The sequence below is a fragment of the Terrapene carolina genome, unplaced genomic scaffold (assembly GCF_002925995.2).
Source record: "Terrapene carolina triunguis isolate 2854851 unplaced genomic scaffold, T_m_triunguis-2.0 Scaffold695, whole genome shotgun sequence".
NCBI classification, from domain to species: domain Eukaryota; kingdom Metazoa; phylum Chordata; order Testudines; family Emydidae; genus Terrapene; species Terrapene triunguis.
The window spans coordinates 1,309,379-1,324,357 of record NW_020665046.1 but is presented as its reverse complement, the minus strand read 5'-3'; the positions used below and the strand labels follow the sequence as shown (position 1 = coordinate 1,324,357).

Here is a 14,979-nt window from a genome sequence, read left to right as displayed (position 1 = left end):
GTATTAGCCCCAATTGCTAATTTACCTCTACATTTTTTAATCCCTCCACACCTCGCCTGGAGCTGGTGAGGCTGCATGAGCAGGGGCCCCCAGCACACAAAAGGCCAGACTGCTACTGGTCCGAGTGGGTTAAATGATGTGGGCTCAAAGAGCCAACAGCAGCATCAGCCAGCGTGTGATAGCTCCAGGCCAGGTTCTGGCATGGCTGGAGTGTTGCCCCGCACCTCAGCGCTGCCCCAGGGCTCCCACACACCCTGCCCCTTACAGCTGTGGAGCCTTTGCACTGATGCAGTGGCTGGCTCCACCTCGTAGCACACCCTGTGCCCTGCTCCTAGCAAGGCGGGATGCAGCGGCCGACTCACTAGAGAGGATGAAACCTACAGTCAGTCCCCCGTTGAAATTCTCAAACGGCAGCCGCAGGAGGGCGGGTAAGAACGCTCACGTCATCACTTTGGTTAGGAATCCATTTATTCCAGAGCTTGGCACCTCATCACACCGGTCACACTCCTTGTTAGAGTCTCTCACTGCTACACAGCTGGCAGGCGGGTCGCTCATGTCCTAGTCTGAGCAACAGCACAGGCAGCTGTGGAGGAAGACCCTGCAGCTTGGCGCTTAGCCCTGCTACAGGCATCGCCCCTTCCATGGGGCTCACTGCATTGCTTCTCAACCAGCATCGATATACCACAGCACAAACAAGAGCCTAGGAACACTGGGCAGATACCTAGACACAGCCACTCGACGATATTTAGGCACCTAACGGCCACTGAAATCAGTAAGTACCTTTATAAATCTGTCCCCTTGTGCCTGGCCTTACAGGCTCAGCCCTGCCAGTGGCCATGCGCTGGGTCGCTCTCATGAGCCCATTCTGCAGAGGGGGAAGCTGAGCCTCAGAGGTGCCATGGCTGGCCTAGGGTCACTCAGCATGTCAGCAGCAGACCAGCCAAGCGAGATCACCTTCAGAAGGGCACAGAACATGGGGTCAGTTTGGATTAAAGATTTTGTTTCACGAGGCAGAACTTTGTGACTAGGAGCTCCCCAAAGCAGACGCCTGCTGGAAATAAACAACTGGGCAGGAACCACCCACTTTCCATGCACTTCATTCCCTAACCACCCTGCAGTCCCCCTCCCCTCCTTCAGCTCTTCACCTCTCCTCTTTTCCCACTTCCTTGCTGTGGGCTGATGCTAGACCATTACACCTCTCGCTTTGCAGGGGCACAGACACTGAATGGTTGGTCTCAGGCCGAGCCCCAAATCGCTCGCTGTTAGATGCCGCGTGAGCACAGTGGTTTATTCATTCTACAGGCCTGGAGGTACTCACAAGCCAAAGCTCCCTATAAGCTGATGGAAGCGAGAGGTTTCCCGCTAGAGACCCACTAAAGCAGGACACACCAACCATCCTGGAGCTTACTCCAGGGAATGTGGTGAACCTCGGGAGCAGAGATTTGCATGGCCCTGCCATGTACAACCCCAATGGGATTAAATGGCCATACAGCCGGCAGGGCTGGGCAATAATGATAGGAGGGAAGCAGCTGCCTGGCGAGTTTCCGTGCAGTCCAGTCAAACTGTATAAAGAATTCTCAGCAGCTGGCTCTGCGGGGGTCTGTCCGTGGTGAGAGCTCTGGGTCTACCTGTGCATTGAGAGCCTCATGCTCACACACCGAGGTACACACAGCACCAGGCCCTACACACATCAGACTGTGAGGTGGGGACATTCTGTCCTGGAGGGACGGGCTCAGCAGTAGCAGGGCAGGAGGGTTTCTCGGTTACAGGGATAAGTGAGGTGGGACTAAATTGCTGGCACTGCGTCCCTTCCATCCACGTCCCCACCGCACCCGTCCTGCCTGCCTTTTAACAGTCACGGCTGCCGCAAGCTCATTCCTCAAGCCCGGCAGCCGTTGGAACAATGGTGCTGCTAAGAGAGACGTGTCCTTCTACACCTGCAGGAGCAGCCTCAGCGGCAACTTTCATTGGTGCCCCTAGGCCTCAGCACAGCTGGAGCGAGCGCCTCCATCACCCCACGCAGCACTCTGAGCCAGTCAGAGTCCACGGGGGCATTCCAGGCCCAGGAGGCCTCAATTAGCCGTGTGGGTCGAGCTGGGAAAGCGGCTCCCTGCGCTGCCGCGCTCTGATGTGGGGAAACCGCCAGCTGAGCTGACCCGGCGCTGTCATTAAAGCGAGTCTCTGCACCATCCCCTGCCTGCTGCTGACTCGTGCTGGCCATTCCTGGTGCAGCCAGCCCTCACATCTCGACGATGCAGCGCGGAGAGTTTGTTCTGATGGCGTCAGCGATCACCTTGGCGCCGGACTGGCCGATGCGATTCCCCTGCAGACTGGGAGAGGACAAGGGACAGGCATGACCTCAGCAAGCGCACAGCTGCACTAGTTCCCAGCACGGTCTGCTCGGCTGGCAGGGGTATGGCCACACTGCGCACTAAGCCCCTGGCCGTGGGACTCGGTGTCCCCATGCCCACACTGCATTGTAAACCTGGGCTGACAATTGCTGGAGCCAGGTCTCACAGACGTGCTCCGTGGCCACCATGCAGGACCTCCTGGCTCGGGTCTATGGGTTGAGCTGCATCCACACTGCAAACTGACAGGGCTCGACCACCCCCACCCCCCGCACATGGTCCTGGGCCCCGGATCCTGAGCTCTTGCTGACCTGAGTCAGACTGATCTGTGTGGGGATGGAAAGTGCTTGGACTTAAACCTGAGTCAGAGCCTGGGCTCAGTGTGCAGTGTAGACATGCCCCAGGGGGCTGGGAGACCCCGTCCCCATTGGCATGACCTCGCATACGCGGTGTGTGCAAGCTCACGCCATACATAGGCAGAGCAGCACCCTCTTCAAAACGGCGCCCCGTTTGTTACCAGCCCATACCACGTCCGGCTTTGGCTCAGGACCAGATGGGGGACAGCTTGGAAAAGCAGGAGTGTCTGACGTAACAGCAGGTGAAGGGCCTATGGCTGGGGCTCCCACGGGGCAGGCGAGGTCGTCCAGTCCTGCAGGCACAAGGGCCCAGCGGGAGCAAGGGACGGTCAGGGAAGGAAAAGCGCTGCTCCCCACTTCTGCTGCCTTCAGCCTCCTGCTCCTCATCCTCCGCCCCCACCTCCAGCCCCCCAAGTCAGCCCGCCCAGGGAAAATCACCCTCCCCCACTGCCTCGGCCCAGAAACGACGTTCAGCCCATGTGTGCTGCGTGAACTTTCAGGCCAGGGCCCCTTCCTTGTCCCTAGAGGCCCACTGCCGACGCCAGGGGCCTGGCACAAGCTCCAGTTGGCCTGGGGAGCTTGCCCCCAATTCCAAGGCAGCTCTGGGCGCTGAGCCCACCCATCAGTGGGAGGCTGGAGTCCGTGGCCCAGCATCTACCTGGGCATTGTTGGGGACACTGCCAAGGAGTAGCCAGTGAGGAGGCCAGCCCAGGCCACAAGGGAGCTGGAGGGACCCAGGGGTTGGCACAGCACAGCCCTGTGGGCGTCCTGGAGAAGGTTTGGCTTTCAGGAGGGTTCCACACCTTGGTGATCCCATTAGCCCCAGTGGTGTTTGGCAGGGACTTGGGGGCAGGGCTTCACGCCTCCTGTGGAGTTTGGGCATTGTGAGGCAGCAGCCTGGGCCAGGTCTGGGGTGGAGGAGTGGGTCTCACAAGGGACGCTTTATGCTGCCCACAGAGGAACACTATAGCACAGCCGCCATGGTCCCAGAGGCAGGTGAGTTCACGCTCTTTCCCCACGTCTCCGTCCATCTGCCAACCACGCCCGCATGCACTGGGCACTCAGCTGCCACTCACTTGACGTAGGTGAGGCCATGGTTTCCGGTCAGAGCTGTGGCAATGCAGATAGCTCCATCCATGCCTAAGGAGTTCTCCTGGAGGCTGAAGGGGAGACAAAGACTCGTCAAGAAGTGAGGCCTGGAGAAAGCATCGGGCAGATCTGTCAGGGTGGACTGATTTAAATCAAAGCAATTCAAAACACCAGTTGTATTCATGGGTTTCAGTCAGCAAGCAGGAAATCTTGATTTAAATCATTGATTTTAACCTTGTTTTTTATTTGTGCTTTTTAGTTATTTTCCTAAAGAAAGTTTGAGTCTCATTTGTTGGTACCATTACAACTATTTTAATGTGCTAGATACATAAGAAAAAAATGATCAACATTTTGCAACTAAAACAAATTGATTTATTAAACATCTGAACTATTATCTGTAGTTAGTGAACAGAACTGATTGTTTCTGGTCAGTCTTGCAAGATTTTAGAACTAGCAGAGCTCGTCATTTTTATTCATAGATTGGAAAAAGAAAACAAGCTTTTCTAACGTCCAATCACTTTCTTAACTTAGAATGAACTAGTCATTCAACCAAACTAGTTGACTAAACTGAAATGAAGAAAATGTTCTTTCTGCACCTGAAAAAAAGGCGACTGTTATCCAAAGCCGCTTTAGCATTGCATCAGCCTCTGGTTTCAGCTGCTTAGCCACTGTCTTTCACTAGGTCGGTGATCTGGCTTTCTTAAAGACTTCGCCAGCAAATATATACTGCTTAATATATTTTTTTATTTAATTTTAAATGATTTTAACAGAATAGAGTAAGTTTAGGCCTTAACACCGGTTTTCATAATTTCAAATTTAATTTTAAATAGGCTTATTGTAAAAAATAAACCTGTATTTAATTTAAAAATTAAAAAAGTCTGATTTATTTTATCGGTTAAACTCTCTATTTTTATCCATACTGGAATTTGTGTATTGACTTGGATTTCTTCCTTCATAGCTGGCCTCTTCTCCCTGCCTGATTCCGTCCACGTCACAATAGAGGGTTAGTAACAATGATGTCACAATCCAGTGATTGTGACATCACAGCTGCTCCTTTGATGATGAAGTGTGATAGAACAATCTATCACTAGCAGTCAGATCAAAGGAAGCCAGTTAGGGCCCAAGCTGCTGTTTAGATGCAGAAAAGATACATGACAGTTTGGAAGCATTCTGGTGACTCATTGTAGACAGTGCTGGTGGTGACGCCTCTAGTTAAGGTTGCCTGACACTTTCCATTATAAGACTCCATTTTCAATTATAACTTTGACCATTTGGATTGAAATTTCCCATGCTGGGCATCAGCCTCAGGCTGAATTTGTTTGGAACATTTCAGCAAACGCAGTTCAGCCATTTCCAAGACAGATTGAGGGGATTAGATCGGATGTACTGAATGAGGCAGGGGTCCAGTGGGGGGAAAAATAGTATGTGATCAGGTAATTAAAGCCTGTATCACGATGCATGTGCACAAGGGAGCCAAATTAAGATTGCACAGGGAACCTTCATTCTGGCACTTCCTAACTTTTGAGTGCTGGAATTTGCCACCTTTCCAGCCTTTTACTGTAGCTTTGGAATGCAGGGTGTTTTTTAGCGTTTGCTCCAGCATGGCAGCTACTTACTTCAGAACGCGGAGACTGCGGTTAACCTTCAGCGCGTTGGCCATAGCTTTGGCTCCAGCCACACCGATGGAGTTTCCTCTTAAGCTGCAGGGAAGCCAGGAAATACAGAAGGGCGATTAGGACAAAGAGCGCCGAAGGCTAATACAGGGATTCCATACAACCACAGAAGGCAGGTTGAGGGACAGTGGGGGACACAGAGCACATGCCAGCTGGCCTGGGGCTTAGACATGCTGGAACTGAGGGCTCCCAAAGGATTTCCAGCCTAATGAGCTGTTGGAGACTGGACGTGCTACAGAGCTGATGGATTTGTCTCCCGGAGGGGCCCAAGGAGAGGTAAGTCGCAGGGACTGCTTGGAAAAGGGGCGCAGCTGGGGAACACTTACTCCAGAGTTGTGAGGGTTCTGTTAACAACTAGGGCCTCTGCCAGGGCTTTGGCCCCGCTCACCCCGATCGAAGCCACCTGGAGGCTGCAAGAGAACAAGGAACATTCAGTGCAATTCACAGCAAGCTATCCCAGCCGGCCTGCACCCAACAGATGCGCGTTATACTGAGCTGGCAAACCGGAGCCCAAGAAACCCAGGCTGCCGGGGCCGGCTTCACAAGCCAACGCCGTTCTTCTCCGAGCACATTCATCCTGCGGAGGAGTGCGGCAGCCCGGGGAGACGGGGTCTGATGTGAGGGCATTGATCCAGCCAAGGATGTATTGATGAGCTGGGAAGATGGCAGCACATTCTCTATTAAAACACTCGCCCCACCAAGTGACTCGCAAATAAACAAAGAGGAAGCTGTGAATGGAATCCAGCACAGACAGACACAACAGTCTCTGTGAGCTAATTGACTACAAAGCAGGGCTGGTTCCCTGCTGCCGGGCGGTCGGATGGCTCTCTGCAGGACATGGTGCTGAAGTGCAGTGTGACGGGTACCTATAGCCATCCCCTAGCAGCAAAGGACTCCTGTCCAATGAATTAGCAGCCTGCGGGAGCCCCCCTTCCCGTAGGACCCTGAGGCAGACTTTATTAGCTCTGGCACATCACCTGGGGCAGGCCCAGCTAAACCCCCACCGTCTCTCTGCCTGTGGGGTCTTGGGAGAAAGAGGCAGGGCGGGGGCTCAGGGAGAAGGGGCAGCACAGGGGTGGGGATATAGTTCAGGCACTAGTGCTGCCCCCTTTAGAGAGCCCGCGCTCACTAGTCAGACTGGGAGCCCTTACCTAGCGGGACAGGTGCAACTGTCTAGTTACCAAACTCTCCAAAAGTCCAGCAATTGGAGGACTACAAGGGGCTGGGGAGCAGCAGATTCCGTTTGCCTGAAGGGTCTCGGACCAGATTGGCCAGCAGGCTGAATGCCCCTGCTCTGCACACCACTACACATTTCACATACGGGGCATATTCCCTCCCCCCCACGTGGACACTTACCAGAGAGTGGTGAGAGTGGTGTTCACCTTCAGAGCAGCAGCAAGGGCGATCATGCCTTCATCGCCAATAGCGTTCTCCTGCAAACTAAAACACAGCATGTGCCACGTGACGGCATATATGGCCCTTGTCCCCTAGAGCGCATACATGGGGAAAGGGTCACGCGGGCGAGGGTTAATGGCTCCTCACTGGGTCGGGACACAAGCTGGCTCCCCTGAGTTGTATGCCCCAAAATGCTGCGGCTTCCAGGCGACCCACGTGGACCACTGCCCCATGGCGAGATGGGGGGGGTCCTGTTAGCCCATGGAACTGCCCAGTGACGGGGTCCAGCCGCTTGGAAATCAGGTGTACATTTTTAAGTGAGGGTAATTAGCCACTGGGACAACTGACCAAGGGCTGTGGTGAATTCTCCGTCATTAGCCATTTTTATATCAAGATCGGATGTCTTGCTAAAAGCTCTGCTCTGGGAATTATTGTGGGGCAGGTCTCTGGCCTGTGGGATACAGGAGGTCGGCCTAGTTGATCCCATCCCTTCTGGCCCTGGAGGCAGAGTCGATGGAGCCCAGAGGGGCAATGAACAGGTCTCTCTCAATAGGGTGAAATTCAGAGGGTGCCAGGCAGTGAGATATAAGGCAACAAAAATATCCAATACAGGGTGACCAGCTGTCCAGATATTAGGGGCTCGGTCTGTATATGCAAGTATCCCCCCTCCTTGATGCAACATTGTGGCATTACGACCCTTTCCTCCACCACCCAAGGGATGGTGGCAGCCCCCGCCCCCAGCCAGAACACCGAGCAGGCCGAGTGGCCACGAAGGGGATGCTGCAGGACCTGACTGCGTGGGTCACGAGCGGTTTATTGTGGGGGGGGTGATGCTCCAGGAGGGCAGACCCGGGGGTGAGAGGAGCTGGTTAAGGGAGGGAGTGGGTCCCTGGAGGGACCTGCAGAACAAGCAAGCTGGGGAACCACTAGTCTAGAGTGTGCTCAGCAGGGTCCCCTGCTGGCTCCAGCCGGTCAGAGGTAAGTGACTAGGACACAGCGAGATGGGTGCATGTCCTGAACAGAACCTCCTTTGCTGGGGGAGCGAAGGCGTAAGAGCCCCCAGAGAATCTTCCTCAGCAGACAGCTGAGCCCACGAAGGGCTGGTACTTCTTGCTTGCCCCATTCCTGCTTGGCCTCCTGTCCTCCCCCAGTCCACAGCTCAGCCACACATGCCACATGTGGTCCCTGCCAGCGAGTCACTGAGCCAAGCAGGACGTGCTCCCTGAGACAGCTCTGTGATGCCCCCACGGTGCAGGGCTTTGGCATTGCTGGGGGGAAGTTAGGGGGTCCTGATCTGCTCCTCCAGCGCAAACTCCTAACTCCCCCCCGCAAACTGCTAACTCCCCCGCCCCGGTGCCCTCGGGCCCTGAGCCAGCGATGCAGCCAGGCAGGGAGACGTGCTGCATCGTCACTTACTCGAGGCTGGTCAGGCTTGTGTTGGAGTGTAGTGCTTGGGCCAGCGCCTTAGCCGCCTTCGACTGGATGAAGTTCCACTGCAGGCTGTGTAAAGAGAGTAAGCAGTGAAGGATTACCACTGGGGGGTGGGGCGGGACTCTGCAAACAGGGAGAAGCCCCCGGACAAGGGGAACGGACCCGTCTCATCAGGGGACCAGCTGGAAGAGGGGATACCTCTCCGCAGGCTCTTCTGGAGTAGCTGCATCCCACCCAATGAAATCCCCCCTGGGTTTGTACCGGACACAATAGCCATCTGCACATCCTTCCCGTAACTGTCGCTTATCAGCCTTGGACAGTGCTGAACAGCTGTTGCCTTTGACCCCAGAAGTAGCAGCATTGTGGTGGAAGGTGAAGGGCTGTGATCTCCAGGGGGATACGTATCTAGTTTGTAATTCTGTAAACCCGCATATCTGAGGTTCCAAACACTGCTATGCAAATCCATCCCTCACACTACTGTGCACAATCCATTGGTAACGTGGTAGCTTTGATTAATCAGACATTAATAAAAGGGCCAGAGGAATTGTGGCACATATGGCTCTTCAGCCTTAAAAAATGACATGGTTGAAGGGCTGGTGAAAGTTGCCAGCCTGACAGTGCTGGAGAGAGAGGACGGGCTCCAGGCGAGAGGGGTTCAGCACCTAGGGCCATTCAACTTTTGCCAGCAGTGGAAGGGGTCTGGGATGTCGACTCCTATTCAGCATTTACAAAAACTATGTTGCTCTTCCCCAATATATTGTGTTTATCTATGTGTCTGATAATTCTGTTCTTTACTAAAGTTCCAAACAATTTGCCTGGTACTGAAGTTAGGTTTATCAGCTTATTGCCAGGATTGCCTCTGGAGCCTTTTTTAAAAATTGGCATCACGTTAGCTATCTTCCAGTCACCTGGTACAGAGGCTGATTTAAGCGATAGGTTACATATCACAGTTGTTAGTTCTGCAATTTCATATTTGAGTTCCTTCAGAACTCTTGGGTGATACCATCTGGTCCTGGTGGCTTATTACTGTTTAATTGAGCCATTTGTTCCAAAACCTCCTCTAATGACACCTCAATCTGAGACAGTTCCTCAGATTTGTCATCTGAAAAGAATGGTGCAGGTGTGGGAATCTCCCTCACATCTTCTGCAGTGAAGACTGATGCAAAGAATTCATTTAGCTTCTCTGCAATGGCCTCATCTCTTTTAAGTGCTCCAGTAGCACTTTGATTATCCAGTGGCCCCTCTGATTGTTCGGCTTCCTACTTCTAATGCACTCAATTTTGTTGCTGTTAGTTTTTGTGTCTTTTCCTAGTTGAACTTCAAATTCTTGTTTGGACTGCCTGATTATAGTTTTACACTTGACTTGTCAGAGTTTATTCACCTTTCTATTTTCCCCAGTAGGATTTTACTTCCAATTTTTAAAGGATGTCTTTTTGTCTGTAACCACCTCTTACTCTGTTGTTCAGCTATGAGGGCATTTTTTGGTCTTTTTTTTTTTTTATTTGGGGTATACATTTAGTTTGAGCCTCCATTATGGTGTTTTTCAAAAGTTTCCATGCAGTTTGCAGGCATTTCAGTCTTTTGACTGTTCCTTTTAATTTCCAGTTAACTAGCTTCCTCATTTTTGTAGTTTCCCTTTTTGAAGTTAAATGCTACTGTGGAGGGTTTCTTTGTTTTTTCCCCCCCTTACAAAAATGTAAAATTTAATTACATTATGGTCGCTATTACTGAACAGCTTAGCTATATTCACCTCTTGGACCAGATCCTGTGCTCCATTTAGGACTAAAACAAGAATTGCCTCCCCCTTGTGGGTTCCAGGACTAGCTGCTCCAGGAAGCAGTCATTAATGGATTTATGGCTCATTACAACAATCTGTAACCCAGTAACCCCACATTTTTGTCATGATTGCAACGTGTTAACAGGCCACTTCACCTCTGAATGGTCTCTTAGAATACATGGAAAATATTTATGCTAAACTATCTGTTCCACCTTGTATTTGGCTCTGAGTATCTTTCCCACCCTGAAGAAGAGTTCTGTGTAGATTGAAGGCTTGTCACTCTCACCAACAGAAATTGGTCCAATAAAATATATGACCTCCCCCACCCTGTCTCTCTAATATCCTAGGACCAACAGGGCAAAATCATAAAGTAACAGTTTTCAGCCTCTACTGGCCTGGGCTGGATCCGAACCAGTGAGCTAGATGCAGACTGTACAGTGCTGCCCATGACGATGGAATTCTGCTGCTGATGCCATTGTGCATGGAGCCCTCCTCTCTCCACTCAGCTGTGCCATGCTGAGAGGGACTGAGGCCCATGAAGGATGTTGCAGGCTGTTCACTCACTGCAGGGACAGAGCAGCTAAAAAGAAGGAACCAAAAATCAGGGCCAAGGTGAAACTCACTGCAGGGACATGAGCGCCTGGTTCTCTCTCATCGCCAGTGCAATGGCCTTGACGCCTTCATCATACAACAGATTCGCCGCTAGGCTAGAGGCAAAGTACAGAGAAATGAGTTAAACACGGTGTGATACATTACACCTGCCTCTGGTGGGTTGAAGTGCAGTGAGACAAGTGCAAGGGGGGAGGGAAGAGACAATAGGATGACATTAAAAGGCAATTAATGGGAAACAGAAAAAAGGAAATACACATGGTTTTTACACTGTAATGGGTGATTAATCTGTGGAACTCACTACTGCAGGACATGGAGGCAAATACCATCAAGGTTTCAAAATGGAACTAAACATTTTTAGGAACAAGAAGAGTGTCTGCACTGGTACTAGTCAGGATAATATTACAAGGGCTTGCTCCATCCTCATAATTCAGGGCATCTGCTATTCATTAGCTGGAGTAAGGAAGATTCTACCCCTTCTTCCCCTGCCCCCAATGGCAGGATATTCCACACTGGCTTATGTCTTCTTCTCAAGCACTCATTGGTAACTTCACTGGATGGATCGCTGTCTTATCGGCCGAGGCAAAGTGCTCCAGAGAGATCATTAGTCAGGTCCACGCTGGTTATTCTGCATTCTGCTTTCCACAGAACTCCAAGTTACAAAATGATTAAGCCAAGCACAAGTTCTTTCGGTCTGCTTACATACGTGAACCACAGGATCATCAGGCTAGATCATGCCTAGCGAGAAACCCCAGGAGCTTAAACTAACAGAGCTCCTGGAGTATCGTGTGGGTGGGGTTTGCCACTGGAAAACCTCCCCCCTCCCCCATGCTCCCCAGCCTCCTGCCCCTCATGGCCTGCTCACCTGTGTTTGTGCCCAAACAAACCCTCCAGGAGGAGCTGCCAGGGCAGACCTGATGTCTGCAGACATTGGTGCTGGCCCTGGAGGGGGGATGGCGCTGTGGAGAGCAGCTGTCTTGCCCCGACTCCTCCCCACCCAAGTACAGCGCCCCCAAAAGCAGCAGAAGTTCAGCCACGCAGTGTGCAGATGGAGGAACGTCTGCAGAGCTGGAGGGAGGCGGGAGGATGCTGGTTTGGGGCAAATCCCTTCCCTCAAAGGGAAAACAACGGAGGTGATGATATGGCTCCAGAGATTTGGACCTAGAAAGGGCTAACCCACCCCACCTCTGATGAGCCATCACAGCGCTGCTCCTTGTCACGCCTTCTCCTTGGCCAAACTCACCTGATACCCAGCCTGAGTGTTCCCCATTGCCCCAAGGGACATACCCTTGGCCACGGGTATTCCACCAACCTGTCCTCCCACACAGGAGCAGCCCCCCTGCACCTGCCTGAGGGCAGTACTGGTGCTGAGCGCACAGCGTAAGCTGGGGAGAGGATTTGGACTTCGAAAGCCGGCTGACTTACTCTAGGTTCCTCAGCGTGCAGTTAGCGCGCAGAGCGTTGGCTATCTCCGGTGCCCCCTCTTGGCCGATGGAATTCTCCCGAAGGCTAGGAAAAGACAAGAGATGGGACAGGTCACTGGGACTCCCTCCTTCCAGGGCGAGGAGTGGGAACAGCTCAGGACATTTCTCATTCTCTTCCGGGCACTTTTTGTATTTTAGGGCAAACAAGACAAACCACCTGGTGGCTGGGACAGCAGGGGGCGGTAGCATCTAGGCGAGGGCTCTCCAGGGCAGAGGTGGGAGGGCGAGGCCGCCTGGCACGTGCAGGTGAATGTTCGATGCATGAGCAGCTGCTGCAGTCACACACGTGTCTCAGGCAGAAAAAGGATACCCCTGAACAACGCCCCTCTCTCTCCCTTCACCCCACGCACAGCCTCCCTACGCCAGGCCCTGCTCTTTGTGGGCTGGCAAAAATCCCCCCATTAGGGGACAGAGCAAAATACCACACTGGAATGATCAGTGATGAACTTCTAGCCCAGCCCCTGGTTTTCCTCTTGCGCTGCTCTCATGCCCCTCCCCAGGTCATGCGGCTGCTCCCCCCAGTTATTGCCTGCTCCCCAAGTCAGAGGTGGTTAGAATTTCTGTCTCACTTTGGGAATGACTCACAGACTCCCTGCCCCGTGCCTCGGACACAGCGTGTTACTCCAGTGCCATTGTTTTATCCTCGAGGCGGGGAGCAGCCGCAAAGGAGCGGCTGAGTTTGGGCTGGGCTATTCAGCAGAAGGAGATTTTTATTTTTCCCCACCTCCCCCGAATATACACCATACTCATTGCCTCGGGGTTTCTGCTGGGCACAGAGATTGTGTAGCACAGGGCCAGATGTTTCCTGTATCTGCGTGGGGGTAGCTGTGGGAAGGATGAAGGGAGTGGGCAGAGTCCCTGGAGAGTAATGATAGCATGCTCAGAGGTGCTGTGCCCCGTAAAGGGGAAGTGGCTCGGTGGGAAGGGGTGTGGCCAGGGGTAACAATCACTGCATCTCCAAATCAGGAGCCATGGTACATGCAGCATCAATGTGTGCCTCTCTATGATCTCTGCCGACCTCGCAGACAAAACCCCTCCAGCAACTGCTACTAGGGCAGTATCCTTCAGCAGGAGGCTGCAGTGCAGCTCTGCCTTTCCAAGCCACAGTAGTCTCCACGAAGGTGCTTAGCACATCTGTTGTGGGACCCAAGTGGCCTGAAATATTCTGGAGAACACCCATGTGCCAAAGCCATCGGGAGCAGACTGCAAAGGCTCTCAGCATTGGCTCACTTTTGCTAGAACTTTTCATTCCTTCTCATTTTGTTTGTATTCTTGTAATTTAAAATGGAATGTTCTGGAAAAAAAACGCCAGTAATGGCCTTTGTATTCAGTGGAAGCAATCAGCCACGCCGGCTAGGAACGGAATGCATGTGGGAACTCATGGCAGCATTTCTGGAAGAGGCTTAGTGGGTCTTCATCTGTTACCAAGCAGTCCCTGCAGGCCTTACTGTCCTTTCTATGGCAATAATCAGTGAACAATCTTAAAGATTTGTGTCTCCATTGGTGTCTGATCTGTGCAGGAAAATCTATTTTAGAAAAAGCACCTTTGTGATTTAGCCTATTTCATTTGTTTTTTTAAGAGGGGGAGAAATGCATTGTGATCAGTTACACATAACATCGCAGCAGGAAATAAATAGCCCAGGTTTCAGTCTGTCACATTGTACTTTCTAAATGTAACAATAGAAACATGTCATTCCACTTCGGACGTTTGCCCAGAGTGCTCACAGACATCTTACTTCAAACTCACAGAGTTTGGCAACACAGTCCAGTGCTCCTTGCTGGGGATTCTGAAAAAACTCCCTCCCTAATTTTGTTAAATCTCTCTCTCCTTTGTAAGTGAGTTTAGCATTGGACTGATGGCCTGTATTTATCCCCAGAACTGGAACAGGGCATGTGCCCCACCTATCCCTGCTATCAATGCGCCTCACCTCTGAGCCACCCCCTGCAGGAGTTCATGCCCAGCAGAAACCAGGGGGTCCAGTAGCACCAATAGTGGCCCTGGTTTCTGTCTACTCCAAGGCCAGCAGGGACCCTTGTGAGCAGCTAGTCTGACCTCCTGTGTAACACCGGCCAGAGAACGGCACCAAATAATGCCTAGAGCAGAGCTCTTAGACAAACATCCAATGAAATAGACTAAGACCCAGCAAACCCATTTCCCTGACTAGCCATCGGGGAGCACGCTGGGCTGGACTGGAACTGACCTACAGATGGAAGCTACTAAATCATCCCCAGTCCCCTGAGCTGTCCAGCTCCTCAGTTGCACGCATAGGCGTGCGCAGCCCATTTCATTAGGGTGTGCACCCAGGGAGCCCCGCCCTAGCCCTGCCCCATCCACTCCCTCCTACTTCCTGCCCCCTGACTGCCACCCTCAGAACCCCCAACCCCCCCCGCTCCTTGTCCCCTGACTACCCCCTACTGGGACCCCTGCCCCTAACTGCCCCCCAGGACCCCACCGCCTATCTAAGCCTCCCCGCTCCTTGTCCCCTGACTACCCCCTACTGGGACCCCTGCCGCTAACTGCCCCCCAGGACCCCACCCCCTATCTAAGCCTCCCTGCTCCTTGTCCCCTGACTGCCCCCCTAGGACCCTACCCCCTACCTGTCCCCTGACTGCCCCGACCCTTATCCACTCCCACGCCTATCCAACCGCTCCCCGCCCTCTGACAGGACCCCCAGAACTCCTGAACCATCCAACCCCCTCTGCTCCCTGCCTCCCCCAACCCCTCTCCACACCCCTGCCTCGTGACAGCCCCCCCCAGAACTCCCAACTTATCCAATCCCCCCCAGCTCCTTGTCCCCTGACCACCCCCTCCAGAGG

The 14,979-nt window shown here is 52.8% G+C and overlaps 1 protein-coding gene across 1 annotated transcript in view; it reads right to left on the bottom strand.

The window, feature by feature from the left end:
- Positions 1-1,694: 1,694 nt before the first annotated feature.
- NLRC3 (NLR family CARD domain containing 3) overlaps positions 1,695-14,979 on the bottom strand; it is a 43,438-nt gene continuing 30,153 nt past the window's right edge. Inside the window, exons 10-17 of the mRNA XM_026659815.2 lie at positions 12,104-12,187; positions 10,693-10,776; positions 8,278-8,361; positions 6,823-6,906; positions 5,793-5,876; positions 5,410-5,493; positions 3,781-3,864; positions 1,695-2,330 (exon numbers count right to left, since the gene is read on the bottom strand). Of these exons, the coding sequence (XP_026515600.1) occupies positions 2,240-2,330; positions 3,781-3,864; positions 5,410-5,493; positions 5,793-5,876; positions 6,823-6,906; positions 8,278-8,361; positions 10,693-10,776; positions 12,104-12,187 (679 nt within the window). The 3' untranslated portion in view covers positions 1,695-2,239. The remainder of the gene's footprint in view (positions 2,331-3,780; positions 3,865-5,409; positions 5,494-5,792; positions 5,877-6,822; positions 6,907-8,277; positions 8,362-10,692; positions 10,777-12,103; positions 12,188-14,979) is intronic.